At 37.8% G+C, this 26,898-nt stretch overlaps 1 protein-coding gene across 1 annotated transcript in view; it reads right to left on the bottom strand.

Moving 5' to 3' along the window:
- Nucleotides 1-26,898, bottom strand: part of TENM3 (teneurin transmembrane protein 3) — a 662,376-nt gene that overhangs the window by 111,175 nt on the left and 524,303 nt on the right. Inside the window, exons 7-11 of the mRNA XM_011959575.1 lie at nucleotides 14,225-14,439; nucleotides 7,258-7,468; nucleotides 6,784-6,885; nucleotides 6,399-6,593; nucleotides 5,129-5,329 (exon numbers count right to left, since the gene is read on the bottom strand). Of these exons, the coding sequence (XP_011814965.1) occupies nucleotides 5,129-5,329; nucleotides 6,399-6,593; nucleotides 6,784-6,885; nucleotides 7,258-7,468; nucleotides 14,225-14,439 (924 nt within the window). The remainder of the gene's footprint in view (nucleotides 1-5,128; nucleotides 5,330-6,398; nucleotides 6,594-6,783; nucleotides 6,886-7,257; nucleotides 7,469-14,224; nucleotides 14,440-26,898) is intronic.

Genomic DNA, 26,898 nt, shown 5'->3' on the forward strand with positions numbered 1-26,898 from the left:
ATCTCTTGACCTCGTGATCCTCCCGTCTCGGCCTCCCAAAGTGCTGGGATTACAGGCTTGAGCCACCGCGCCCGGCCTGAGAGTTGTAATATTTTTTATAAACAACATCCAGGATTATTAACTGGAAGAGGGTAGCACACAGGTTTTTTCAGGCAATATTTTCTATCTCATCTGAATTACATTTTTGATTAAGAGATCCAAGATAGTTTGATTAACTTCAGAGCAACATAATATCAACCCAGCTCCAGAGCGAGAGGTTTCTTTCTGAGGTACCCTTTTTATTCAATCTAATCAATTTTTCATTAGGGTGATGGTGTTTATCAGCATTTAGCACACTAGCTTTGAGCAAGGTGCGTCAATCTTTGTAATGAACTTATTAATTAGAGTTAATTTAATTGAAGTGGAATTGAAGGGCTAATTAATGAACAAACTGCTGATGAAGATAGAGGAAAGCCCTGTTGCTTTCAAACCTATAAACTTGCAGATGGAAATAATTCATTTATTCTCTTTTAGCAGCTTAACCAAATGTTTCTTCCGGTGTAAAGTCTACTCTCTTATTGAATTTAGATATGTGAAGGTCATTTCCACAACAACAGAAGAGGTAGTGAGTAAAGTGTTTTCCTCTAGGATTCACTTAGAAATTCAGAATTATACTGCTTGTAAACTTTAAGCCACAAATGTAAAATAACAGTGCTTTTATAAGCTTTAAATGAGAACTGTGCAATAACCAGATAAATTTGCGGCACACAAGACCAGATATTTTCACAGCATGACTGGAAGCAAATTTGAGATCCTTACTATTAATTCTAAGTAAGTTTTCTGTCTTTCTGCAGCTAATAGCAAAGTTTCATAAAGATTTTTTTCTATACTTATTATAATTACTTTCTTCAAAAATGGGGTATTGTATTCATTATGCTACTCTATTTATCGAGAGTTGAATACATGTGAAGTTTCTTTGTTGCGTTGAGGATATCAAGATGAATAGGATAAAGATCTCTGTTCTCTATGACTAAACAGTCATTTAGTACACAGGTAAAATTAGATTTTCAACTACCAAAATAATTACAGCACCATGAAAAAAATTCAGTCTAAATACGTAAAAGAATGATATGTGATTTTTGGCAGCCAATGTAATATTTTAATTAACATTTATATGTATATTTTCCAATTCATAGCAGTATCATTTTATGAAGACGGCTGAATTAACTTTTGAGTTATTTAGTATCAGTTACAAACTACCCTTTGTAAAATAATTCAGGTAATACACTATAATAACTTTATATGAAAAAAGGGGCTATTGTGCTTGTTCCTTTCCGACTTGGATAATTGTAGGAAGCAAATCTGAATGACAGTATTTCAAGCAAGTATTATTCTACAGCTAGTCTTAACATGCCGTTTTACTGATGGAGGCATAAGAGACCGGAACCAAGTAGCTTCACTGTACAAGTAATTATCTCTATAACATTTAATTGGATATTTTTTGTGGAAAGGGTTTTTTAGTATCGGTAAAAACTCAACAGAAAACACTAAATGCTTATTTTATATGTAAATTATATGTAATTACAAAATATATTTTACGAATAGAGGACAAAACAAGTTAACGTGTTATTTAAAATAATACCACTCACTCATGCTGGATAAGTGTTGGTTGGTGGTAATATCCCTAAAACTCTTTAATAAGACATTCCAGGCTCTCTCTAATCCAGATCCCAATTTGTGTTTTTACTCTTATTTATTCTATACATGTTATTTGCTCTAGCAGATGTGAATTTTCTCACCAAAGTTTCTCGTTCCTCAAGCGAGCCAGAGGTGTATGGGCCAAAAGATGAGGGAGAGTGAATAAAACAGGAAGGAGGGGAAGAAGAGAAGGAGGGAGGGAGGGAGGGAGGGAGGGAGGGAGGGAGGGAGGAAGGAAGGAAGGAAGGAAGGAAGGAAGGAAGGAAGGAAGGAAGGAAGGAAGGAGAGATAAGAGAGGGAGGGAAGGAGGAAGAAAACTCATCTCATACAAAAATCAGAATGGGAAGGAGAAAGGATGAAAACTTATCTCTCAGTAGTATATGAGTTCAACAGAAAATTTTCATGAATATTATCAATTAGCTGATAGGAAACATTTGTTATTCTGGGCTTCCAGGATTCAATTTGTAGGAGGTAAAGAGTAGCAGAGAAATCTGTCATGCTGATACTGACTCAGAGGGCAGCAGAGATGTCACCCAAGGTTCTCGAAAGGCCAGGAAACAGCAATTTGTAAAAATTACTAGCCTTTTTACTTCTTGCTAAAAATAAACATGTGAATTAGCTTCTCAGCACAATATTTCATGTCGTTTTATGCCATTTGATTGTACTAATAGAGGAAACAATTTGCATTTCATAAATTTCACATTTGGGGAACCATGTCCAATCTACTTTAATGTGGAAGCTCCTCTGAATTGATGAGAAATTAAGTATGACAAACTACGATTAGCCTTTAGAATACTTCCACCATAGTGACTACTATCACCACCCTCTACTACGTCTATTAGTGGTTAACACTTACTGAGCACGTACTGTGTAAGGTGCTATTCTACGTGCTTTTCACGTACTAACTCATTTCAGCCTTACCTCAACTGTATAAAGTAGTCCTGTAATTATCTCCATTTCACATACAAAGAAACAGAGGTATAGAGATATTAAATAACTTGCCCAACGTCATATTGCTAGTGAACGGCCATCCAAAATTTGAACCCAGGCAGCTCAGCGTCTGAGTTCTGGTTCTCAGCCACTTACTGTTAAACAGGCTTAGAGAAGGGGACAGGAGAGTAGATAGACCCCTTCACTGAAGCCAAGACTTACATTCAATCTAAGTGGGATGTTTTTATTCACTCTACACTGCTAGTAAAATTCATTTTCTTTCTCATTTCTTCTCCTTGTCCTTCTCTATAATCGTGCTCTTCCTCTTCCACTTCTCTCTTCCCTGCTTCTCTTTCTCATTTTTCCTCTTCTTTTGATGAACTGTGTAGTTTTGCTTAGTTTGAGTATCCAAACCGAATTCATCCTCTTTTCTATTTCTCACTTCTCTTCCATTGCCTCCCTATGTCCTGCCTCTCCAATCAGCCTCATCCTTTCCCAACTTTCTTGCTTCATTCAGGGACATTAACATTAGCACCAATTATCCTTGCTTCATTTTTACAGCTCTTCTCAACATGTGTCTCTACTGTGTCTTTTTCAGCAGGTCCTGTCTGCTTTTCCTTTCAAATGTCCCTCAGATTTATCTTTTTCATTTCTACTGACTCCCAACGAATCCATGCTCTCATCACCTCACGCTTGTGGGAAAGTCCTCCAGCTTGTCTCTTCACCAGCAAAGTCTCACAATTCATGCTCTCTGACTTCTTATCTACAGGACAATTTTCCAAAAACAATACTCTCATTGTCTTACTGGGCATATTATTGCTATTGGTAAATCCTCCACTGCCTGAAACTATCATTTCTAAACCGTACTCCCCATAATTAGGCCCAATCCAATTTTTTGCCTCCAAATACTTTTTCACTGTCCCTTGAATATAATGGGATTTCTCACAATTTCATCTTTGTTAATCTTTTATTTAAATTGCTTGAAACCAGAAGTGATTTGGATTTTAAACTTTTCCAGATGTTACAATATTTGCAGAATACATACCAGTGCAGCATCCCTCATCTGAAAATACAAAATGTTAAATGCTGCAATGAGCATTTCCTTTGAGCATCATGTTGGTGCTCAAAAACGTTTGATTTTTGGAGCATTTTGAATTTCAGATTAGGGATGTTCTATGGTAGTGATGGTGGTGGAAGCGATCTTTAGAATTTATTACCAGCCAAGCTTTGTACTAAGTATGTTATATACATTATTCCAAGTAATTCCCACAGCATCTTTGTGAGGAGTGTCCCATGATTTTACAGATGAGTAAACTGAGGCATATGGCAATTTGCCTAAGGTCACATAGCTCTTAAGGAGTACAGATTGGATGTGAATCCACACATCTGATTTCACAGTCCATGCTCTTAAGTACTTTCTAATACTGTTCACCTAGCCAAAAATTATACCCTTACCCAGACTGCCTTCATCATTAAACAGAGGATGTTAATACAAGTCTCCTTGAAAACTTCGAATACTCATTTAGAATCACTCCTCTGAATGTCCACTGAATTCAGCATAATATTCCATGTAATACTCAATATAATATCAAACTAGAATATATTGATTTAGAATTATTTCATATATATTCATCTCATCTCCCTAATTAAACTGTAATCTTCCACACTAGAATGGCATCTTCTCAAACTGTAACTTACGAGTCATGGAATTAGCTCATGGCCTGCGACCAACATTTGAAAAAAAATAAAATAGGCTCAAAAAAAACAGTGTGTATCACTTTGTAGAACGTTTATTTCAATTATGTGAGGATGTGCATGCACACTTACACTAGGTCATAATGCAAAAATGTATTTAAGGTGACAGTTCAAGGTCAAAAAATTAGAAAGCCATTGTTCTAGAGGGCAGACATGATTCGTTAGTCTTTTATTCTTACGGGGCCTATCACAATCCCACACACATTGTAAGTACTCAATAACAACTTGGCTGACTGAATAAAATTACCTTGTACCATTTCTTTTATAACCATATTATTATGATTAAAAACTCAGTGTTGAACCATTTATACATATCATAATATCTATACATGCATACTCTTTACTGTGATCATGTTTAGCCTTATATTGTCAAATGATTTTTTAGAATTGAGGCTTCTCTGTTTATAAGATAATGTGCTTAAATCCCCAAGCCATACTTAAGATTTTAGAGAGGTTAGTTTCGATTAGTAGTTCCATAAATTCAGAGTTAAGAAGATATGGTATCTTATGCAAATGAAAGCTTACTCCTCCCCATAATACTAAAGGGGAAATTTTAATGATAAATTGGCTAAGCATGGTTCCTTCTATTTTATAAGGCAACTACATATCATTACTTTTAATATTTATTCCACATAAGTGGAATTCCACAAAGAATCACTTTATTAAAATTTGTATTATGTTTAAAAAGAGGCTTTTAAAAATTAAAATATCATTTTTAGCTAAATAGTATTAAGCAACTTGATTGTACTGCATTTATTAACCTCACCATTTGAGCAGTCTGGGCCAGTCCAATTAGGGTCACATGTGCAGGAGCCACTTTCTTGAAGGTATGTTCCGTGACCAGAGCACTGGTCTGGACACATGGTCTTCAGTATTTCACAATTGCTACCTCCCCATCCTGGACTGCAATGACATTCCCCATGGATACACACACCATGATTAGAACACCCAGGGTCTAGACAGTCAGCTGGTGTAAAGAAAAGAACAATTTTATTAAATCCAGAAGATACCATAGTGCATGCAGAAAAAGAATTAAATCCTAATCTAATTTATATGAACACTTTGGATAATCAAATATTTATCTACCATTTTCAAGAACCTGTTTCTGAAAATGCAAAGAATTATAATACAATAAAGCATTAAGAACCAGGCTAGTGCCATTTAGGTAATTGAGACTCTTGCAAGCATTTGTAATTTTCCTGAATTACATACATAGACTCTTGAGGTTTCAGACTATTGCTCTCTGTTCTGCCTAATCACAGAGTAATAAGTATTGCCTTCTCTATAACAAAATCTGTGACCACTGAGTACTGACAGCTGTATGGGATCCTCACACTGTTTGAGAAATAAATGAGTTGCATACTCTCTTTCTTAATTCACTTTCATGTGCTTTAGATGACGAGATTTAATTTAGCAATTTGACTCAATAAAACTTTACACTTGTAGGGTCAATGGCCTGAAAATTTAATTCCAGAGACTTAATTGCATTACTTTGTGTGTGCAGATCAATAAAATCAATTTGATTGAAGAACGGAAATGGTGCTTTTTTGCTTTCTGAAAAAACAATTCACCTGCACTTTACAATATGGTATCTGGACTCTCATCATTACACGTACACAGCTATGGAACAAATCCATGATGTCACACTTCTTTTCAGTAGCATATTTTGTGTACTATTCTGTCTTTCTAGAGAAGTCAAAATGCTAGATTTAGAAGCTGGCATCAATGTAAAAAAATATAAAAAGAAAAATAAAATCCAACAGTCTGCTGTTAGTTTCAAGGTACGAGGTTTGCTTGCTTTCTCAGAGTGAAAAAAAGGAATGATTCACACTGCTGAAAAAGAGCAAAGAGGCCCTTTGGTGTTTGTTCTTTTTATTAGTTAAAATGTTAATAAGACAACGCATTCATAAATGGATTTTTCAAAATTGCTTTCAAAAGGAAGCCTACAAAAGAGATTTGCCAAACTAAAGATTACAGATATAATCTGTTTCTTTATGAAGACAACAACAGACTTCTGCAAATATTGACATGTTTACCTTCTTCACAATTTTCTCCTTTGTATCCCGAGTTGCAGGCACAAGAGCCCATGATACAAATCCCACGACCCCCACACTGCGGGTCAATACACTGGGTAGCCGGCACATCACACTCCGTACCCTTCCAGCCGCTGAAACACAGGCAGCGGCCCTTGGAGTACTGCCCGTTGCCACTACATAACACCGGACAGGCCGCTGTGAAACAACACACGACAGAAGAGTTACAGCCACATTTTCCACCGAGCTTCCGAAAGAAAAGACACATCGCTGAACAAGCAATTTGCCAGGTTTCCCCCCTTTCTTTCCTGTCTCGGTAGTTTTTGGAATTACTTGTGTTTCTACAGCTTATTTATATCGGCTTAAGAAAAGAATCTAACTTGCATACCTCTTGAACAATCCGGACCCAGAAATCCTGGAAAACAATGGCAAGTTCCAGAAACGCACTCTCCATTTCCATGGCAATTTCGGGGACATTCCACCACAGACTCTGAAGAAAAGGGAAAGAAGGAACACTTGTTGTATAGCCTGCCTCTTGCAAAAGATAAACGGTGTCACTTTGATCTGCTTTTATGCTAGATAATTTGAGGAGTAAAGCAAAGCACTGTCACTTCAAATGCAGATTTTCAAAGTGTTTCATGATGTATTCTCCTCTCCCAAGGTAATTCTGGATAATACTTTCTCCCAGTGCTTCATAGTCTGTTACATATTCACAAATAAACGGTTCAAAAATAATTCTCATGTTCTACCTGGGCTTTAACACCCTAGGAATTACCCCAAATTGGTACAGATAATTTAGTTTCTATTAAACAAGGCGTTTAGGCTGTAGCCTGGAAAAGCGGGCTTTGAAGATTATTCTTACCTATAACAATGGTATTAAAAGACACCTGCTCTGCATTTTTCCCGTCATTATAAAAAGCCAGATGCCAGATTCCGGAATCCAAGTACTGGATAAAGCCAGCCTCATGAAGGCTGACGGATCTCGCCTGCCGCCCGGCTCTCTCCGTCTCAAGCAGGCTCCGCTGCTCTCTGGCAATCAGCCTGCTGCCATCCAGGAGCTCCACGAAGTCATACTGGGGGGAGGACGAGGAAAAATAGTCAGACATATAAAGGGTGGCTGCTTCTCTTTCTTTTTGTTCTTCAAGCTGTCTTCCTTTGCTCTAACAAATACAGTGTTAGAAAGAAGTTCCTGACTGCCAGGTCCAAATGGTAGAAGTCTCCTATGCATACCATTTACAAGGACGATGCAAACTACCTGCCACATAGGGCCGGATCCAATCATCAGGGACCATGTTTTTTCCCCTTACTGGGCAATATGGTTTCCAAATTTATTTAATTCTACTGACTGATCAAAGTTTGATGAGTTTAGGCAGTCTGGGGATACAAACGTAAAATCTACATGAACTGACATTTCCAATCCAGCAGGCTTATGTTTAATGCATTAATTTCGTAATTGATATATAATAGTCGTACATATTTTGAGTGCCCTTCCCACCTCTGGTATCCATCATTCTACTCTTTCTTTCTTTTTTTTTTTTGAGACAGAGTCTCGCTCTGTCGTCCAGGCTGGAGTGCAGTGGCCGGATCTCAGCTCACTGCAAGCTCCGCCTCCTGGGTTTACGCCACTCTCCTGCCTCAGCCTCCCGAGTAGCTGGGACTACAGGCGCCCACCAACTCACCCGGCTAGTTTTTTGTATTTTTTAGTAGAGACGGGGTTTCACCATATTAGCCAGGATGGTCTCCATCTCCTGACCTCACGATCCGCCCATCTCGGCCTCCCAAAGTGCTGGGATTACAGGCTTGAGCCACTGCGCCCGGCCTACTCTTTCTTTTTTTTAAATTTTATTTTATTATACTTTCAGTTCTGGGATACATGTGCAGAATGTGCTGGTTTGTTACATAGGTATGCATGTGCCATGGTGGTTTGCTGCACCCATCAACCCGTCATCTACATTAGGTATTTCTCCTAATGCTATCCCTCCCCTAGCTCCTGACCCTGACAGGCCTTGGTGTGTGATGTTCCCCTCCCTGTGTCCACGTGTTCTCATCGTTCAACTCCCACTTATGAGCGAGAACAGGCAGTGTTTGGTTTTCTGTTCTTGTTAGTTTGCTGAGAATCATCACTTTCCTCTTTCTACTCATTCACTTTTTTAGCTCCCATATATAAGCCAGAATATGTGGTATTTGACTTTCTATGCCTGGCTTATTTCACTTCACACAATGACCTCCAGTTCCATCCATGTTGCCAGCAACCTTATTTTAGTTAGACCACAAGACAACCCTTTATGGTCTTCTCTGACTTAACATTCATGTAGCAACAACTACTGTTGAATCCTTACTCTGTGCTGGTTCCTCACAGGAACCCTCGTAGGAAGGCTTTACCATTAGCACTTTACAGATGGAGGAATCTGAATCTTGAGGAGCTGCAGCAGGCTCTCAGCCATCTGGTAATGGTGGGGTTGGCGTGTGAACTCAAGAGCACTTCGCTCCAAGTGGGATCATCCCTCCCACCCTACTCCACCTCTCCTGTGACCCTGATGTGACCATCTCAAGCACGATGGAGAACGCCACGGGCTTTACTTAGTGATTGTGAGATTAAAGACATGTAACAAGATGCCTTTACATCCTTGATCTAAACAGTTAATGGAGGGGTTCTGAAGGGATGGCAATAATAGGAAATGTGCCTGACTATTCTTATGAATGGGTCATCATTAAACCTAAGTTTTGTTTTAGTAAAATTAGACATGAACATTGGTGACTGGAGAGTTTAAACAAGAATTAAAAATATACAATGTGATTGTTATACAGTGGGGTAAAATTTTGTAAGTAGAAATAATATAGGGAATTTGAAAGATGCTGAAAAGACTTTCCAATGTAGTTTCAAGAAATTTTTTAGATAACAATTGTTAAAAGTAGAGTGATTCAGTGTCTACAGACTGTTACCTAGTTTCATTCTATTCCTGAGGTGTGTTTATGGTGAAACATATGCCACAGTACAATATATAAATAATAATTATTATAATACTGCATATATAAATCATATTCTACTTTCTGTTAGATTTCTTAAATGGAATTTCCTCAGAGGCCTATTTAAGAAAAAGATTATTATATGACTCTCTTAATTCAATCAAGCTGGAATAAAGTCAGTTGTTGGAAATACTGAGAGTCACAGTTAAATAGATTGCCATTTTACTGATCATAGACCTCTGCTGTTAATATTGGAGAGAATTTAGAATTTAATTCAGCTTCTGACTTCTTAAAATTATTATTTATAAGTAAAACCTTTTTTTTTGGTTCTTTTGGGTAGTTTCATTAGAATAAAATTCAGCTGTGAGAAATATATAAAAATAGTATAACGTGATCAGCAGTCAAAAACGTTTATTTTCATTTATACCTTATAAGGATGAAAAGAATGACTGGTGTGGATACCTGCCCTACAAAAATTTGACTGGAATTCTATTCTAGAATTATTAGAGGAAAACTAATTCAGCAGTTTTGAAAGGTGACTCTGTCTCAAATAAGCCATTCATTTCCTCATCAGGTTTAAATATTTACACATTTGCATGGCAAAGAGACAAGAAAAAGTTTCTTTTTATGACCCAAGCATATAAACATTTTTCTTCCCTAACATTAAAGACAGTAACCGAAACAGTCGAAGGGAGAAATTCTGAGTTTTAGCTGGTCTTTGAAGGCAAAAGCACAACCATCACCTTTATCATGGAAGTAACCATTTGCATCACACTGTGAACAATAAAATAAGGCCAGGGTAGTGAACATGATGGTGGCGAGGAGGAGCTGACAGGTTTTGAGTATCTACCCAGTTTTAGGCTCTTCTGCAGAAGTGTTTCACACGATTTCAGGAGAGTGATTCAAATACCTAAAGAAACATTCCCTACATTAACAGTAAAACCATCTGTGCCAAAAATTACCAAATTACAAGGAATGAAAATACTTAACAATCTTTGTTCTTAGGGCATAAAGTGGTCACTTAAGGGCAAATGTGAATTTTGCTCTGTATTATTTCTAAGATGGAGACACAGATATATTTTTGGGGAGAAAAGGAGTCTTAGGACTTTATGCTCTTTTTAGGAAGAAATTCTTGGGGCTAACTCTTCAATTGCACTACTCTGGGGGAGCCATCATGAGACAAAGCTTATACTTGATAAAGGTTTCATATAAAGTGAGACAATTCTAGTGTGAAAGCTCTGTTTAAAGGTCATTTTCTTATGATTTAATATTAACAAATATACACGCTTTAAAAATCCTCGTCTAAAGTTGGTTTAAACTACAATGTATTAACAAGGTCTTTTGGAAAATCAGTAGAAGAAAAGTTTGCCCATGTTTGTTGTATTTATGCTGGTTACCTAATAGATCATTTAAAAACAAATAGACTTTGTTTCAGGTATCTTGGTGGTTCACTTCTGAACAGTTAGATTAGAGGTTTAATTCAATTCTGTTACTAAAACGATGAGTTCTTGGAATCTATGAATACTTAACTGTGTCCTGACATCAACTCTTTGGCAGTGGCACAGTCTTGCTGTAATTGGAATATAGAGAATAAAGAGATTTTACACATCATCTGATCCAACTCTATCATTTTACCAATGGACACTAAGGCTCAGAGAAGGGATGCTGCAAGGTCACCAAGTGAAAAGGTGGTAAAGGGTATGCTTAGAACCCAGGCTTCCAACTCCCATTCGACAAGAGCCTTCATGTGAATGCACTCAAATGCTACAGTACACTTAACCATAAGGCTCTGCATCGCCTCCTTAGGCCACTAACTGACCAAGAGAATGAACTGGCATCAGGGAGAAGAGAGCCCACCGATTCCTTGGCAACAATCAAACGGGCAGTTTTAAAAAGGGTCACAAAGACTGTGACAGCTCAAGCAACCATTCTGAATGGCTGGCCAATTTTAATTATTTCAGGGTGATTTATTTAATGCTCCCTAGAAACAGAGAAATATTCAATTTGGGCTGCTTTATAGAATACTTCATGTTTAAACACTGAACTCAGAAACAGTTGTTTGCTCTGCTGATATTGAATAAACCACAGGAAGAAACTATAATAACCATGATGCTTAAGAAAATGCATAACCTACTTAAACACATACATTGTGGTAAAAAAGAAAAGTAGGTATCACATGTATTATGTTTAAATACTAGAAGGATTATGAGAAAACCTGAAACTGCATCTTTTATTTCTCTAATCTTAAATGTTATATACAAGTTGCAGAGTCAACTAAATCTTTAAATAAACCTTTCAAGTACACAAAACAATAGGAAATTCTTATCTGAAATTATTTTCTGGAATTTATAAGTTACATGTTCACTATTGTGCTCGGCTTAGAGGTACATTTTTTGAATTATATACAAAATAATCACATATGTGGTTTCAATGGGAAAATAGTTTTTCATATTTCACTGGACAATTGCTATAAATCCAATCTGTCTACTATAATTGAAGTTACAGAGGACTTTCATTTAAGAAATTTTTTTTTTTTTCCCAGACAGAGTTTTGCTCTTGTCGTCCAGGCTGGAGTGCAATGTCACGATCTCTCGCTCACTGCAACCTCCGCCTCCAGGGTTCAAGCGATTCTCCTGCCTCAGCCTCCTGAGTAGCTGGGATTACAGGTGTGCATCACTACGTTCGGCTAGTTTTGTATTTTTAGTAGAGACGGGGTTTCACCATGTTGGTCAGGCTGGTCTCAAACTCCTGACCTTAAGTGATCCACCCACCTCGGCCTCCCAGTGCTGGGACTACAGGCGTGACCCACTGTGCTGGCCTTAAGAAAACCTGGTTATTGTATCCTAGTCAGTGTCACCTATAAGATGAACTGGAGTCAAATCTAAAATTTAAAATGGTCCAGACTGGCTGGGCACGGTGGCTCATGCCTGTAATCCCAACACTTTGGGAGGCTGAGAAGGGCAGATCACCTGAGGTTGGGAGTCCGGGATCAGCCTGACCAACATGGAAAAACCCCATCTCTACTAAAAATACAAAATTAGCTGGGCGTGGTGGCGCATCCCAGCTACTAGGCTGGAGAATCACTTGAACCTGGGAGGCGGAGGTTGCGGTGAGCCGAATGCCATTGCACTCCAGCCTGGGCAACAAGAGCAAAACTCCATCGCAAACAATAAAATAAAACATAAAATAAAATAAAATAAAATAAAATAAATTGGTCCAGATGCGGTGGCTCCTGCCTGTAATTCCAGTCCTTTGGGAAGCTGAGGTGGGCGGACTGCTTGAGCCCAGGAGTTCAAGACCAGCCTGGGCAACGTGGTGAAACCACATCTCTACAAAAAATACAAAAATGAGCCAGGTGCAGTGACACGCATCTGTAGTCCCAGCTACCCAGGAGGCTGAGGTGGAAGGATCACCTGAGCCAAGGAGGTTGAGGCTGCAGTGAGGTGAGATTGTACCATTGCACTCCAGTCTGGAAGATGGTGTGAGACCCTGTCTCAAACAAAAAACAAAACAAACAAAAACCAAAACCCCAACAAACAAACAAAAACACAACATTTAAAATTGGGCATTAGTACATTATAAGAAGTATACAATGCATAAGGATCGAATTTACTTTAATAATATAGATATTAAAAATATTAAACAGGAAAAATGAATACACTAAAGCCTGATATTCAGAAATTTCACTGCCATAAAAATTCATATATGTATATGAACTAAATCCACAATTGCATTAGAAAAAGCATGTTGAAATCTTCTTACTCATCTTTCTTTAAAGATATAATTTCTTTATTAATATGTGATAACTTTTCTTCATAATTTATGTTCCTAGGTTATAGAAGAAGTATTTCTCACAAAATTATATGATATAAAGCATACATGAAAACTTTCCATTCCTTATTTTATAAATCACATTAAATCAGCATGAAATCCTCTGGGCAAATAAATTGATGATCGAATATAACTTTAGGCTCATCCAACTGTCAATTTTAATTAATCAACTATTACATGTTTGATATTCTTCTGTTTACTAACATAATAGTTGATCTTGGGGAAAGTCTCAGTTCCAATTTTATGGTAGGTAATTTAAAAAACTTCTCTTAGACATGACGGAACCTATATTAAGTGACAATTTCCAATTTATATACTATGACCCAGTACTGTATTAGATTATGACAAAGGCTGTGGAATTGAGAGTAGTTCTCCATCTGTGATTGCTGTTGTGAGGGGATTTTTATGCAAGGGAAATGACTTTAAAGTTCTTTGATATTAAGGATATCTGAATTGTTTTGCGTACCACACGAATATGATCATACTCGGTTATCTCTGAAAGCTCTCTTGCCTCTTTATCTCAGCGTTCATCATTTTAGATGAGGAACAGTGCTTGAGTTGATAAAGCTCATGTCATCATATTTATGTTGACGTTCCCATAATTTCTCTACTAAGAGTAAATCTGGCATAAACTAAAAAAATACATTTTGAACAGAATGAATACGTGTTTGAGATGAATATGTTACGCATCTATTACATGAAAGGAATAGGATCATCTGAAATTATCATAGAATCTTTGTAAAACACTTGGAAAATCCATGGTGTTTTACTGGGTGCTCAGATGATGCTCAATATTCATTAAGTTGCTCACAAAATTCAGTATATTTTAAACAGTCAAATCAGGAAGAAAATATTGTTCTTCCCACTACTGATTCAAAAACCTCAGAACAAGTAACCTACATTCAAAATTCTTTCTACTGTAGGAAGTCAATTCCAAACAGTTAACCCAACAGCTGAGCTTAAGAAAGATAATCATTTCAAAAAATGCAAGCAGCAGTTTTTATTTCATTGATGAGAAAGCCTAGTCTTACCTGAGTATGGGAAGGCGGTAAGCCTTTTCGGCCATAGACTCCTATCAATGCATCCTTCTGAAGAGAGATATTGAATTTAAGAAACTGTGGCTGATCAATGAAGAGCTGTGATCTCCAGAAGATCCCGGGAGGAACCTCTTGAATTGCTCTTCGGCCAATATCAAGTTCTCCGGAATCTATGGTATTATTTTCTTGCGTAAATCCACCTAATTTTCCTGAATGTAAGAGATTCATTGATGAAGAACAAACATTTTTTAAAAAACAGAACAAAAAAGGTTTTTAAACTTTTTGAAAAAGTTATTTTTACTAAATGCTCAAGCCATTTCATCTTCTGATAAAGTACTCTCATAAAATTTGCACTTTAAAAGCTTCCGTTGCTAGATATTGGTGTTTTACTAATTCTGATTTGGCTCGTAAGATATTTAAGTTAAAATCCCTTTGACTTCCCCCAAGGTATGCCTATGACTAAAGCTGTTTTCACACCTACAGTCTTTCTGTTCACTTGAAACGTAATTATCTTACAAATTATGTGTCTTGTTATTTCTTGGGAGAGATTAGGTCTGGTACTTATCAGTCATTCTAAACATATTATAACACTGCAAAGTGTAAATTAAGGCAGAATGGATTATGCAGATTTCGAAATCAATCCTTAAGCAAACAATAAAACCAATCAATGGCTCGGATTCATGTAGTTCTATCTAAACGACATCCTGGGATGAATGAAAATCACCAGATGCTGGCAGAGAGGTAGAGAAGGGGTACTTGGGGCGTTGTGAGGGGAAAGGAAGGAGGGGTCAGCTGAAGTGCTCACATAGCTTTTGGTGACGGCTGTTCCTCTCTCTTTTGACCCTCATTTCAAACTCACTTGTAGTCTCAGTGGACATGCTGTGTTACTTCTGACCACACTGATCTTTGATCCATAGGAATAAAACCTCTGCTCCCTGGATCCCTGCCACCTGGTAAGAGACAGCATCTCATCTCTTCCTGCATGGCCTCCTTCTACAAAACAGATCCAAGACTCCTCTTTTTGGTATGATGTTCCCCTTTTCCCTCTTTGCCAGGGTTCTTTCTCAGTTGCTCTGATGGGGGTCATGGTAGAATGTCTGCACTTTTCCATAAGTGGAAATATAACCACACTGTCTTTTATGCAGACGGGTCCAGGAGGCTGAGGCACAGAATGAAACTGGGCAAATTATCTTCTATCAATTCAGCCCTTTTACAGTGATAACAACAGGAGGGTGATGGGGGAGGATCACTTGAGCTCAGGAGTTAAAGTCCAGCCTGGGCAACATAGTGAGACCCCCGTCTCTTAAAAAAAAAAAAGTGATAACAAAGTTGACTTACTATCAACTTTGTCTTTTTTTTTTTTAACATTAAACTGTTAATTCAAAACGTAGAGGATGTAATTTTAAGTCTGAGAGCTGTAAGCTATCTTATCTTAGTGATAAGGGAGAGAGTCTTCTAACTCTCTGTGAAGAATTATTACTTTAACACTGACTTCATTTTTACTGAGTATCTGCTAGCGGCAGCACTGTAGGTGACTTAAAAAAAGAAACATAAACCAAAGAGTAGAATCTTACAGATTATCTGATCTGACTTACAAAGCTTCCGCCATCAAGTAGTAATTACCTGGTTGGGGAGACAACACCCACAAACTGATAAATTAAGTGAGACCCTAAAGCAGTATGACCCTGAGTATGGGTCAGAGAAAGGCACTATCACTGCAGGCTGGAGGCTGAGAGATTTCACAGGAGTTAAGTTTGGCAGTAAACGTTGAGGAACAGGTAGGATAAGGTTTCTGAGTTGGGATAAACATCGCCATCACAAGCACGCAAGTGGAACTTGAGAGGTGTTAGGTTGGTGCTCAGCAGAGAAATCCATCTGGCCAGAAAATAAGATAAAGAAAACTCGTTTTGGAGTCAGACAAATCTGGGTTTCTTGAAGCCTGGCTTTGCCAACAATTAGCTGTGTGGCCTTAAGAAAGATACTAAACGTCATCTAGAAAATGGGGAGAGTAATGTAATCATTGCACTGTTATAAGGATTCCATGAGGTTTGGGGCATCAAACACAAGCTGCAGTGTCTGGCTCTCAGGAGGTTTGAATGGGTTTGTCATGGGAGGGATGTGAGATAAGGTTGGGAAGGGAAATGACATCTGTTTGTGGAGGGCCTTGAATACCAGGTTAAAGAATACGGTCTTTATACTTTATGCTAGTGATTTTTTTTGTATTTTCACTCTATCAAGAGTGTTATTACACTCTTCTCCCTGAAGATGTATGTATTTACTAGCATTCTGTTACTGTGCATGTCATTTATGGTATGCTTTTAAAATAGACACTTGAAGACTGATTATGGGTAAATTGCATTTCGATGCCTCAAACACACTTATTCTTGTGTGGTGGTGGGGTGTGTGTGTATAATCAAGAGAAACAGAACTGAAGACTACTAAGGAACATGACCTGCAATCACAGATCCAGTTTATGGCCGATAGGATCTGAAGCAATTCACAAAAAATTCACACTTACAGATAAATGTGGGGTTTGAGGGAGTACATCACTAGTGAATGTTAGAATTGCTTTCCACCTGGACTACTGCATCCTACACGACACACGTACCATCAGTGGTGAAGGACCGCTATAGCTAAATGGAGACCCATTAAAGGTTCTGAGCAGGCTAACGGTGAAATGAAATCACTGTTTCAAGAGCATTACGGTGCAGTAACTGTGGGAAGCCTGGACATGAACAGATGAGTGAGGACACAGTTGCAATAACCCAGGTATGAGGCAGAAGAGGGTTGTACATGAAAACTCAATAAAAAGGCATTATTTATAATCTCACTTCCTCTCTTCTTTCTCAGTGTGGACAATCATGGTAGCTATCAGGTCTATTTTTCTTAAACCAATTCAGTAATACAAAATGATCTAAGGAATAAAATTTCCAAATTGAGTTATAGTAATCACTGTAATTTTTCCACACGTCAACTCTCAGATTCTAAACTGTAGATCATTCATAGGATTCAAAGTATTTATTTTACAATAGTAATACTTGTTTCTTTCAGCAAAATTAGAACATATAGTTAAATAAAAAGAGAAAATATATATATATTGCTACTACCCAGAGATTATTTTGCTTTCTATCTAAATAGATATCTATCTTGCTTTACTCAAAAATTTTTAATTATCTGAGACCAATTTCTACTTTTCATTTAGGAAGCTTCTGCAAAGGAGCCTGTATTTGCCATCAAGGACCTTTTATTGAGAAGGTTCAGGGGAGACGGAAATGGAACTAATCTTTACTGAGAACCTACAATATGACAGGTAGTTTCACCTATGAGGTTGTTATCATTTTGAGATGAGGAAACTAAGGCTCAGAGAAGTAAATGATGTGGCTAAAGTAACCGATGGAGTCAAGACTGAAATCAAGGTCTGCAGAATTCCAAAACCATCCGTTGTGTATAATCCTCAATAAAATCTTTGCTTTTTATTAAAACAAAAATATTATTTTAAATTACTAAGTTTTAAATTTATTTGTCTAGTTCATATAAAATCAGATATATTAAGTCACTGAAGCACCCTAGAGAATACAATTTCAGGATATAAAGTTTATACTTATTTTTATAAATTTTATCAATATAAAATTTGCCATGGATACTATAACATAACATTCTTTATGTTATAATTCATAAGTTCCTCATAAGCTTTTGTCTTTTGGTTGACTTCTACATGAAACTAATTTTAAAGTACTGAGTAGAGTAGCTATTCTCTTCCCCTCTAAGACGTTAGTATACATATCATATTTTAATATGAATATAGTTTATATTTAGACTCATTGATCAAGTATACACATTTCTAAGGCTATTACACTTGATTTTCATTAATAAGTTCGATCTACTATCTGAAGCATATGTAATGTAATTTCATCTACTCTCTTGGGTTGACCTTATTGCTGCTATTAATGGTTTTCTGAGTTTTAATAGCATACCTGTGCTTTGAAACTGGGAAGCATAAATTCATAAACTGGTGCTAATTTCAGCATTTTTTTCCAAAACATGATGTTTACCCAAGAGCATTAGCTGTGGTAATGGTAACCACGTTCTGATTTCTAGGGTTTCAGGTTTCACTATCTCAAAGCCGTTTAATAAGCCAGGTATTCTTGCCTTGTTGCTTTCTCCACAAATTAATTTTGAGGGGTTAAAATCTCTCTCACAGAAATGATATGTGAATACATTGTGTCGGGAAGCATATCTATTTATCCTACTAGTCCCATACATAGCTAATTTAACAGGTGGTTCTTTTCCAGAAAAAGAGGGTTCTTCATTTGTAAAACAAAAGAACCAAGACTGGTAGAGTGTGCTTGAATGGGATAGTAGTTGTGAGGATTTTTTCCTCCCATAACGCAAAAAACCCTAATTAATCATAACACCACAGAATCTTCGAGTTCTAGTACCCGTGAGGTCATCTAGTCCAGGGGTCTTTAAACAAGGATAGCTATATCCCTAGGAAACATTAAAACTTTTCAATAAGGAACAGGGTAGGAAATTAATTTCTATTAACAGAACCTCAATAACATCCACGTGTTGACTTTCTTTACAAAAGGTATGCCTCTTACACACCCAAAATACTACCATGACTCATTATCCTGCAGCATAAAACTTCCAGTATGCCAGAAAAAGGCAAAATTAAAAGTATTTTTTTTGGTAAAGCTTCTTTTATTTAAGACACCATAAACCCAAGGTAGGGCTTCAGTGACTTTCCCTGCTTAACATAGTTCCATTAAGGGCAAAATGTGGAGTTTAAAATGGGGTATTTCGGACTACTGGCATGCTTGGAAGTCAAATGTATCAAGAAAGAGAGATTACCTTTTTAATGAACTTATCACTCACCCCAACCACTGTCAAAGGATGCTTTTCAACTGCAGAAGACTTTCATGACTACCAAGAACACAGCAATAAGGTAAGAAACATGAAATGTAACAATGCTTTATTTATTCCAGCTGTCAAGGTAAGGACAAGGATTTGCGCTTTATCTTGCTACCAATCTACCCAGAGCAGGGATTCAGAACTGAGAGATTCTAACAACATGTAGATTAATTTATTTGAACTGAAAAAATAAGTCAGACTTTTTCTGACAAAAGGTAAATTTGGGCCAGGCACGGTGGCTGATGCCTGTAATCTCAGCACTTTGGGAGAATGAGGCAGGTGGATCCCGAGGTCAGGAGTTCGAAACCAGCCTGGCCAAGATGGTGAAATCCCGTCTCTACTAAAAATACAAAAATTAGCTGGGTGTACTGGTGGGTGCCTGTAATCCCAGCTACTTGGGAGGCTGAGGCAGGAGAACCACTTAAACCTGGGAGGGAGAGGTTGCAGTGAGTTGAGATCGTGCCACTGCACTCTAACCTGGGTGACAGAGCAAGACTCTGTCTCAAAACAAAACAAAACAAAAAAATGGTAAATTTGATTTTAGCAAGTACTGGCTCCGACAGTTAAATTATATGGTGGATATTTCCCATAAATTAAATGAGCTAATGAAATAGATATATTTACAGCATATACAGGCATACATATTGCACATTTTGTTCCAGACCACCACAATAAAGCAGGCATCACAATAAAGTGAGGTACACACATTTTTTGGTTTACCAGTACATATAAAAGTTATGTTTACACTGCACTGCAGTCTATTAAGTGTGCAATAGCATTATTTCCTTTTTTTTTGAGAAAGGGTCTCAAAAGTTGTCACCCAGGCTGGAGTGCAGTGGCCCAATCTCAGCTCACTGCAGCCTCAATCTCCCTGGGCTCAGGTGATCATCCTACCTCAGCTTCTCAAGTGCCTGGGACTACAGGTGCACACCACTAAGTCTGGCTAATTTTTTGGTGTTTTTTGTAAAGACAGGGTTTCAACATGTTGCCTAGGCTGGTCTAAAACTCTTGGACTCAAGTGATCCACCAGCCTTGGGCCCCCAAAGTGCTGGGATTACAGGCATGAGCCACTGTGCCCAGCCAATAGGTTTCTACAAACCAATGTATAATCTTAATTTAAAAATATTTTATTGCTAAAAAATGCTAATAATCCTCTGATCAAGTCATAATCTTTTTGCTGGTGGAGGATCTTGCCTCAGTGTAGGTAGCAGCTGATTGATCAAGATAGTGGTTGCTGAAGGTTGGAGTGTCTGTGGCAATTTCTTAAAATAAGACAATAATTAAGTTTGTCACATTGACTCTTTCCATGAAAGGTTTCTCTGAAGGATGTCATGCTATTTGATATCGTTTTACTCACAGTAGAACATTTTTCAGAATTGGAGTCAACGCTCTCAAACCCTGCCACTGCTTTATCAACTAAGTTTATCATATTCCAACTCCTTTGTTGTTATTTCAACAATGTTCACAGCTTCTTCACCACCAGTAAATTCCATCTCAAATACCCACTTTCTTTGCTCATCCACAAGAAGCAACTCCTCATCCATTAAAGTTTCATGATGATTGCTGGGTGCAGTGGCTCAAGCCTGTAATCCCAGCACTTTGGGAGGCCGAGACGGGAGGATCACAAGGTCAGGATATTGAGACCATCCTGGCTAAACCACTGAAACCCCGTCTCTACCAAAAAATACAAAAAAATTGCTGGGCGAGGTGGCGGGCGCCTGTAGTCCCAGCTACTAGGGAGGCTGAGGCAGGAGAATGGCGGGAACCCGGGAGGTGGAGCTTGCAGTGAGCTGAGATCCAGCCACTGCACTCCAGCCTGGGCGACAGAGCGAGACTCTGTCTCAAAAAAAAAAAAAGGTTTCAGGATGAGATTGCAGCAATTCAGTCACATCTTCAGGTTCTACTTTTAATTCTAGTTTTCTTGCTATTTCCATCATATGTGCAGTTACTTCCGCCATTGAAGTGTGAACCCTCAAAGTCATCTATGAAGGTTGGAATCAAGTTCCAAACTCTAGTTAATGCTAGTCTTTTGACCTCTTCCCATGAGTCATAAATATTCTTAATAGCATCTAGAATGCTAAATCCTTTCCAGAAGGTTTTTAATTGACTTTGCCCAGATCTATCACAGGAAATCACTATCTATCTATGATAGCCTTACAAAATGTACTTCTTAAATGTGACTTGAAAGCTGAAATTACCCCGATCCATGGGCTGTAGAATGGATGCTGTGTCTGCAGACATGAAAACACTAACCTCCTCGTACATCTCCATCAGAACTTTTGGGGGACTAGGCACATTGTCAATAAGAAGTAATATTTTGAAAGCAATCTTTTTTTCTGAGCAGTAGGTCTCAATGGTGGGCTTAAAATATTTGGTAGCCATGTTGTAAAGAGATGTGCTGTCATCCAGGCTTTGTTGTTCCATTTATAGAGCATGGTCAGAGTAGAATTAGCATAATTCTTAACGGCCCTAGGATTTTAGGAATGATCAATAAGCACTGGCTTCAACTTCAAGTCACCAGTTGCATTACCCCCTAACAGAGTCAGCCTGTCCCTGGAAGCTTTGAAGCCAGGCCTTGACTTCTCTCTAGCTATGAAAAATCCTAGATGGCATCTTCTTCCAGTGTAAGGCTCTTTCATCTACACTGAAAATCTATTGTCTAGTGTAGCCACATTCATCAGTGATCTTAGCTAGATCTTCTGGATAACCTACTGCAGCGTCTGCATCAGCACCTGCTGCTTCACCTTGCATTTTTATGTCGCAGAGATGGCTTCTTTCCTTAAACCTCATGAACCAACCTTTGTTAACTTCAAACTCTTATTCTGCAGCTTTCTCACCTCTCTCAGCCTTTACAGAGTTGAAGAGAGAGCCTTGCTCTGGAGTAGGCTTTAGCTTAAGGGAAGGTTATATCTGGTTTGATCATCTATCCAGGCCACTCAAATGTTCTCCTTATCGGTAATAAGGCTGTTTTGCTTTCTTATCATTCATGTGCTCACTGGAGTCGTGCTTTTAATTGCCTTTAAAAACTTTTCCTTTGCACTCACAACCTGGCCAAGTGTTTGGCGCAGGAGGCCTAGCTTTCAGCCGATCTCATCTTGGACATGACTTCTCCACTGAGTTTGATCATTTCTAGCTTTCGACTTAAACTGAGAGACGTGTGATTCTTCCTTTCACTTGAATACTTAGAGGCCACCGTGGGCTTATTGACTGGCCTCATTTCAATACTGTTGTGTCTCAGGTAATAGGAAGGCCCAAGGAGAGAAAGCTAGTGGGGATGCTGGTCCCGGAGCAGTCAGAGCACACACACACGTATTGATCAAGTTCGCTGTCTTCTACGGGTGTGGTTTCTGGCACCCCAAAACAATGAAAAGAGCAACATCAAAGACCACTGATTGAAGGTCACCGTCACAGATCTAATGATAATGTAAAAGTTTGAAATATTTTGAGAATTACCAAAATGCAACACAGAGACATGACGTGGGCACGTGCTGTTGGAAAAACGGTGCTGAGAGACTTGCTGATGCAGGGCTGCCACAAACACTCAGTTTGTAAAAAACGTGGTATCTGGGAGGCATGATAAAGCGTAATAAAATGAGATCTTCCTGTAATACGATGAAAGCATTACAAAATTATAATATCAAAGATGAATTAATATGAGCAATAGTTCCATTTTTTACCACATTTTAAGCATACCAGATTAAATAAAGTGCCACTAAGTAGCAGAATAACACGTCAAATTAGCAGTATTTTGCTAAGCCTTGGTAAAGTCTTTTTTGATATCCTACACAGAAACCAGGAAAGGATTGGTTCTAAAAACAGTGTAATAAATCTTTTTCAAAGTAGTTAGTTGCTGATTCTTCGCTTTCATGAGAAATGTGATAGAACTGGCAGCTTGTAGACAACATATTTTTTTAGAAATAGATCACAATGTGATTTTTGACATATGACTAATAATGTCAAATAATTGAAGAGCATCACTTAAAAAAAATTCTTCCATTGCCACTTACGTTGTAGCAAGATTTCTTTTGTTTATATTCATAAGAAAGGAAAACAGGATTAGAATTGAAACTGAATTTCGCTTTATTCTTGTAAGGAATATTCATCTATGAATATATAAAGTATTTGAAAAAAGTTCCCATTCATCTCAGAGAGGTATTTTCAATACATTTTCACTTTTTATGTTTCAAATTATCAAATTCTTTAACATACTTACATAAGAATTAGGTTGTTTTCAGTCAAATGTGTACAACTAATAATTGTAAGCATAATTTAATATAGAAGAAAACAGGTTTTTAAAAATATATGATCTCAAAAAATGAAAACATTAAATTTGTATAGCTATTTTGTTTAAGGGGGTCACAAAAGCAAACTAGTTTGAAGCCCACTGATCTATTCTGGCTTTTCCCATGAAATATGAATCTCATCTCTAAAGTGCCTGTCAACTTCTATTTGCTTCAAGTTATTACACTATTTAGAATGAATTTATTTTGAATTACAGTCTTAGAATGTGTCTTTTCTAAAAGGTAGATGCAGATCTGACCTCTCATTCTAATCAATGATGTAGAAATACAAGGACATCACTGATTTTTCTCTGCAAAGTCCACTGATACGGCAGCTTAGATTAGTACAGCCTTCCTGTTTAAGCTTCTAGTTTGAATATCAGCACACCAGGGTTTTGTGAAGGGCTCTGTCTTTAAATTCTGCACTGCTGCTTTTCAAGTCACAGCCCTTCTCTCATTTGGCCAAGTCAAGTGTGTTCATTCCTGTTAGCATTTTCAAATGCTCTTTATTGATGGTAAACACACCTGGAAGTCAGTGGGCCATTGACACAGTTTGATAAACTTGTAAATACTTGCACAACCTTTTCCTCTGAAGCTCATCAGTCCTCTTAGATAAAAGCCTGGACACAGGAGTCTTTCATCATGTCCTGAATTCTAGAAAACTTTGGCTTCAGAAGAAATAAAAAAAAAAGGCCAGTTCTAGGGCTCTCTATCCTCCCTTACTGAGATCACTACGTCCATAAAGCCCTAGAGCCTGAACCTGGGAATGACCATAGGAAACACTAAGGCTGTCTGTAGGTTTTACTAAAAGAAAAAGGAGGAAAACTGGAGGAAAAAATAGAGACAGGGCAACAGAGTGCCCTGCAGTTATTCTAAACTCAAAGCTTGAGGGTTAGGTATCAAACCAATTAAAGCCTTCACAGAAAGGGTGAAATGTACCATGTCTTCAAACACAATAGGGTATCATCTTGAAGGTTTTTTTCAGCGTGTCCTGTTGTGCCTGAATGTGGGAGCCACTAGCAGTCTTTTCACCTACTAACTGTGATTTTTTTCTTTCATCAGTAAGTATGTGTCACAACAGTCTTAATGTCTTAAAAGACAGTTGTCAGAGTGTGAAAACATAAAGAGACCACATACGCAAAGCTATTGTTATTCCTCTCCTTCTTATGTGGCACCCAGTTCGTATGAAAACACATCAGTGGGGTGAAAGTTTTTCAGATAATGCCTTTTAAAAAGTACTTTGAACTGAAAAATGTTTTACAAGTAATAGTTTACCAACCACAGATGCTGTGAGGACAAAACAGAAGATTTGAAGTCATATTGGTAATTAGGAGGTTTGGTATCTGCTTGAAAATTATTTTGTGCTATCGGAAAAACGAGCGAAAATTACAAAATGCTAAGTTGTCTGCCATACATATCATGGATTTGCCACCTGCCTATGATGTGAGTAAACAAGCCTATAATGACTGAAATGGAAAGGCAGAAAAGAAATTCACTGTCAAAGTCTAACTGCAATTGTTGTGGAAGGTAAATGATAATATCATCTTAAATCCCACAGAGGCACTAACAGTTAAGACATCAGGAAGCAAGGTTAAGCATTTATAGACAATCAATAGCCCACCCTCCAATTCTGCGACCTAACCTCGGATTCATACCCTGACTTTGAGATCTCTGAGAGAACATATCTTTTTATAAACAACCACACGCCATCATTCAGCACTGTGGATACAGAGTGTTAGATCACAAGCTAAGTGAAATAAGACATAACTACTTTGCAAACATAGCTTAATGGACAAAATCAATACAGCATCTAATTAAGGAGCTATTACACATTGTAATAACACAAATACTAAGAACAATATTGAACAAAACTCAGTGCTTTTGCAGCCCTGTCAGCTCCATTTCTCTAATTCACATGTTATCTTCAACCTGCTATCAAATCGAACTCTCTAGAGTTGTCTAGTACTTCAGAAAGTTGATACATGATGATCAAAAATGTAAAATTTAGTCCCAGCTACTTGGGAGGCTGAGGCAGGAGAATGGGGTGAATCTGGGAGGTGGAGTCTTCAGTGAGCCGAGATCACGGCAAAAATAAAAAAAAAAAATTAAAAGTTAAAAGCAATTGGAATTGTTTCGTTTAAGCAGCACAAATCGGCTAGTTTTTTTTTTTGTAGTTTTTAGTAGAGACGGGGTTTCACCGTGTTAGCCAGGATGGTCTCGATCTCCTGACCTCGTGATCCGCCCGTCTCGGCCTCCCAAAGTGCTGGGATTACAGGCTTGAGCCACCGCGCCCGGCCAGCAGCACAAATCATATGCACATACACACACACACACACATATTTGTAGTTTTTCAACTCGTACTCATACAAAAAGAGTTCTTTTGATTGGAGAAGTCACTTGCCCTAGTTATACCGACTGAAATGTACAGCCTTTTATTTCAGTCTTTATTATCTGAAATTATCCTGTGCTAAAATTGGGCATTTGTCTTGTCTTACTGTCCCTTTAGAAATCAAGCTGGTGTTGAAATGTTCTGTCAGTGTACACTCTGCTTTTCCCTAACGGAGATTTTCTAATTCATTGTAATAACTCGCTCGATTCCTGTCCAGCCTAGAATTCACATGCTCTGGAAACAACAGCTGTGATCAACTTGCTTTTAACTGCTGTATTCCCAGAATCTTGCTCAGTTCATGGCACATAATAAGTGCTCATTAAATAAATGTAAAATGAATAAATTCTATGCATTCAAAAAAAGATAATACTGCTTTCATAAAATTCAAATAACTACATATAAATAACAAATGATGGGGATTTCCATTATTGCTTTAGAGGATACTACCGATGCTGATTTAGAGAAGTGTCTTCTTAAAATTTTGCTATGAATTACAAGTGCATCATCTTGAGTCACGGAGTGAAGAGCAAACAATCACTGACATGCATTGAATAGCTGTCATGTTCCAATCATTGCTTGGCACCCTGCATGCATTATCTGATTCAAACCCCATTGTAAACCTTTATATTACCCTATAAAGAGACAGGAAGTGAGAGTGGTAATTTGCTTAAAGGTACCCAGTGAGTGGCAGAGCTTCAGTTCTTAGCCAGTATTCTATACTAGTACTTTGCATATACTTGATGTATGGCCCTTCATATACTTTATATCATATTATTTAGTTGTATTATTTTCACACATTCATTCAACAAATACTTTGTGAGCAACTATTACATGCCAGAACTGTGCCAAGGGCTTGGTATACAGCAGTGAAAGAACAGACAGGATGCTTGCCTTATAGTCTAGTCATGAGACTAGATGAGATGCATTAAACAGTGCCAGTGATCACCATAAACAGCTTTCAAGCATTTACTATGTACTATACACCATTGTAGGTTTACACCTTTGTATATTTGCATTGGACACTCAAGAGCAAAGACCATTCTATGCAGAAAATTAGTCCCTTTTAATTGATGAGACCACTTCGGCAC

The sequence above is a fragment of the Colobus angolensis genome, unplaced genomic scaffold (genome assembly GCF_000951035.1).
Source record: "Colobus angolensis palliatus isolate OR3802 unplaced genomic scaffold, Cang.pa_1.0 Scaffold5, whole genome shotgun sequence".
Taxonomy (NCBI): Eukaryota; Metazoa; Chordata; class Mammalia; order Primates; family Cercopithecidae; genus Colobus; species Colobus angolensis.